The 1,487-nt window shown below is 55.6% G+C and overlaps 1 protein-coding gene across 1 annotated transcript in view; it reads left to right on the forward strand.

Moving 5' to 3' along the window:
- Positions 1–203: 203 nt before the first annotated feature.
- Positions 204–1,487, forward strand: part of HCN4 (hyperpolarization activated cyclic nucleotide gated potassium channel 4) — a 49,735-nt gene continuing 48,451 nt past the window's right edge. Inside the window, exon 1 of the mRNA XM_015560785.1 lies at positions 204–347. Within this exon, the coding sequence (XP_015416271.1) occupies positions 204–347 (144 nt within the window). The remainder of the gene's footprint in view (positions 348–1,487) is intronic.

Below are 1,487 nucleotides of genomic sequence, written 5' to 3' on the forward strand. Positions count from 1 at the left end.
CCAGGGTCCCTCTCCTCATGCATAGAGTTGACATTTATTGATCTGCTCTCTGTCCACCCTTGTGTTAGTGCTGGGGTCCCTGAGATGAGTTGGAACCGTCCTATCCTCGCAGAGCTCAGTCCTGAAGGGGACACAGAGTGCACTGTATAATAAGTGCTCAGGCTGACAGGAGCTCATGGGCCATGGGGGCCTAAAGTGAGGACATGACCAAGACTTCGGTGTCCAGAAGAGGGTTCTTCAAGAAGGGAATGCCCCTACCATGGGTCACTGGGAAGCCTGTTTGGGCTGCCTTTCTAAAGTTAGGGTCGGGCAGACTAGCTCCCTGCTGGACACAGAAGCCCACAGAAGTGAGTTAAATGGAAGTATCCCCATGTGCCTGGCATACCAGGGCAGGCAGGGCTCACAGCTGGTTAAGAACACTCCTTCTCAAGGAGACCCAAGGACATGTAGGGATTAGGCCTCCCAGCAACTGTGCAGGGAACTGTCAGCTCAGAGCTGCTCAGAAGTTGAAATGCCAGATAGTGGTGATATCATCACCCTGGTCACTCCCTCCCCCTATGGGAGGTCCTGTAATCCAGTGGGTAGAGCAGAAAAGCCCCTGTCAGGCTACCCACTCCCCTCCATCTTGCTTCCAAATTTTCTTCTCTAAATGGGGTGGGAGAGATGGTCACAAATGGGCTATGAATGAGAATAAAAAAATCCTTTGAAGAAAAACTTCATGTTATTCTTCAGAGAGATGGCAGAGCTAGGGGATCTTACTGCTTACCTCCTATCTTGCTGAGGGTCCACTTCAGCATTAACCCAAATTCCAATCTTCCCTGGCCAACTCCTTCTTTCTAATGCCCCATCTCCATTTCTGAGCTAATTCTGGGATGTTTCCGAGAGGAGCTGAGAAACCCCTGGGCCATGTTGGTGGCACCCAGGTCAGGGAAAGGGGGTCTGGCAGCCCAACTTGTGTGGACGGGAGGGGTGAGGCTCCGTCAGGGTGTTGGAGAGTAGAGCTGTATTATATCTCTGGCTGAGCTGGTGGGATGGTCTGTCAGCCTGGAGACTGTACAAGGACAGTCTCCTTGTACAGTCAGAGAGGAGAGAGGGCCACCAGCTGGCCTGAGGCTCGGGGAGGAGAGCAGGCTCAAAGGGCGTGGGGGCTGTGTTCTCCTGCTTGTGGGTAGGCGGAGGAACACCCCTAGCTTTGGTTCACAGAGGGGTGTCACAGTCTGGACGAGAACCCAGGGAGAAGGAGGTGCAAAGCTAGTTCCAGAGCGCTAGCAGCCTCTGGCCTCGGAAACCCACATCGGAACCGCTCCGGGAGAGGTGCGTGCGGGTATCCGACTCCGAGGCCGTGGTTACTTGCAGGCGCATTTCCTCGAAGTCTTACCTCGAAGAGCTGGGTCTCACCCGCGCGCCCTGTGCGTGGGTCCCGGAGTTTCCCCCGCGCGCTCCTTGCCGGGCGGCTGCACCGCTCCACAGGGGAAAGGCCGGCGGGG

The sequence above is a fragment of the Myotis davidii genome, unplaced genomic scaffold, assembly GCF_000327345.1.
Source record: "Myotis davidii unplaced genomic scaffold, ASM32734v1 scaffold955, whole genome shotgun sequence".
NCBI classification, from domain to species: domain Eukaryota; kingdom Metazoa; phylum Chordata; class Mammalia; order Chiroptera; family Vespertilionidae; genus Myotis; species Myotis davidii.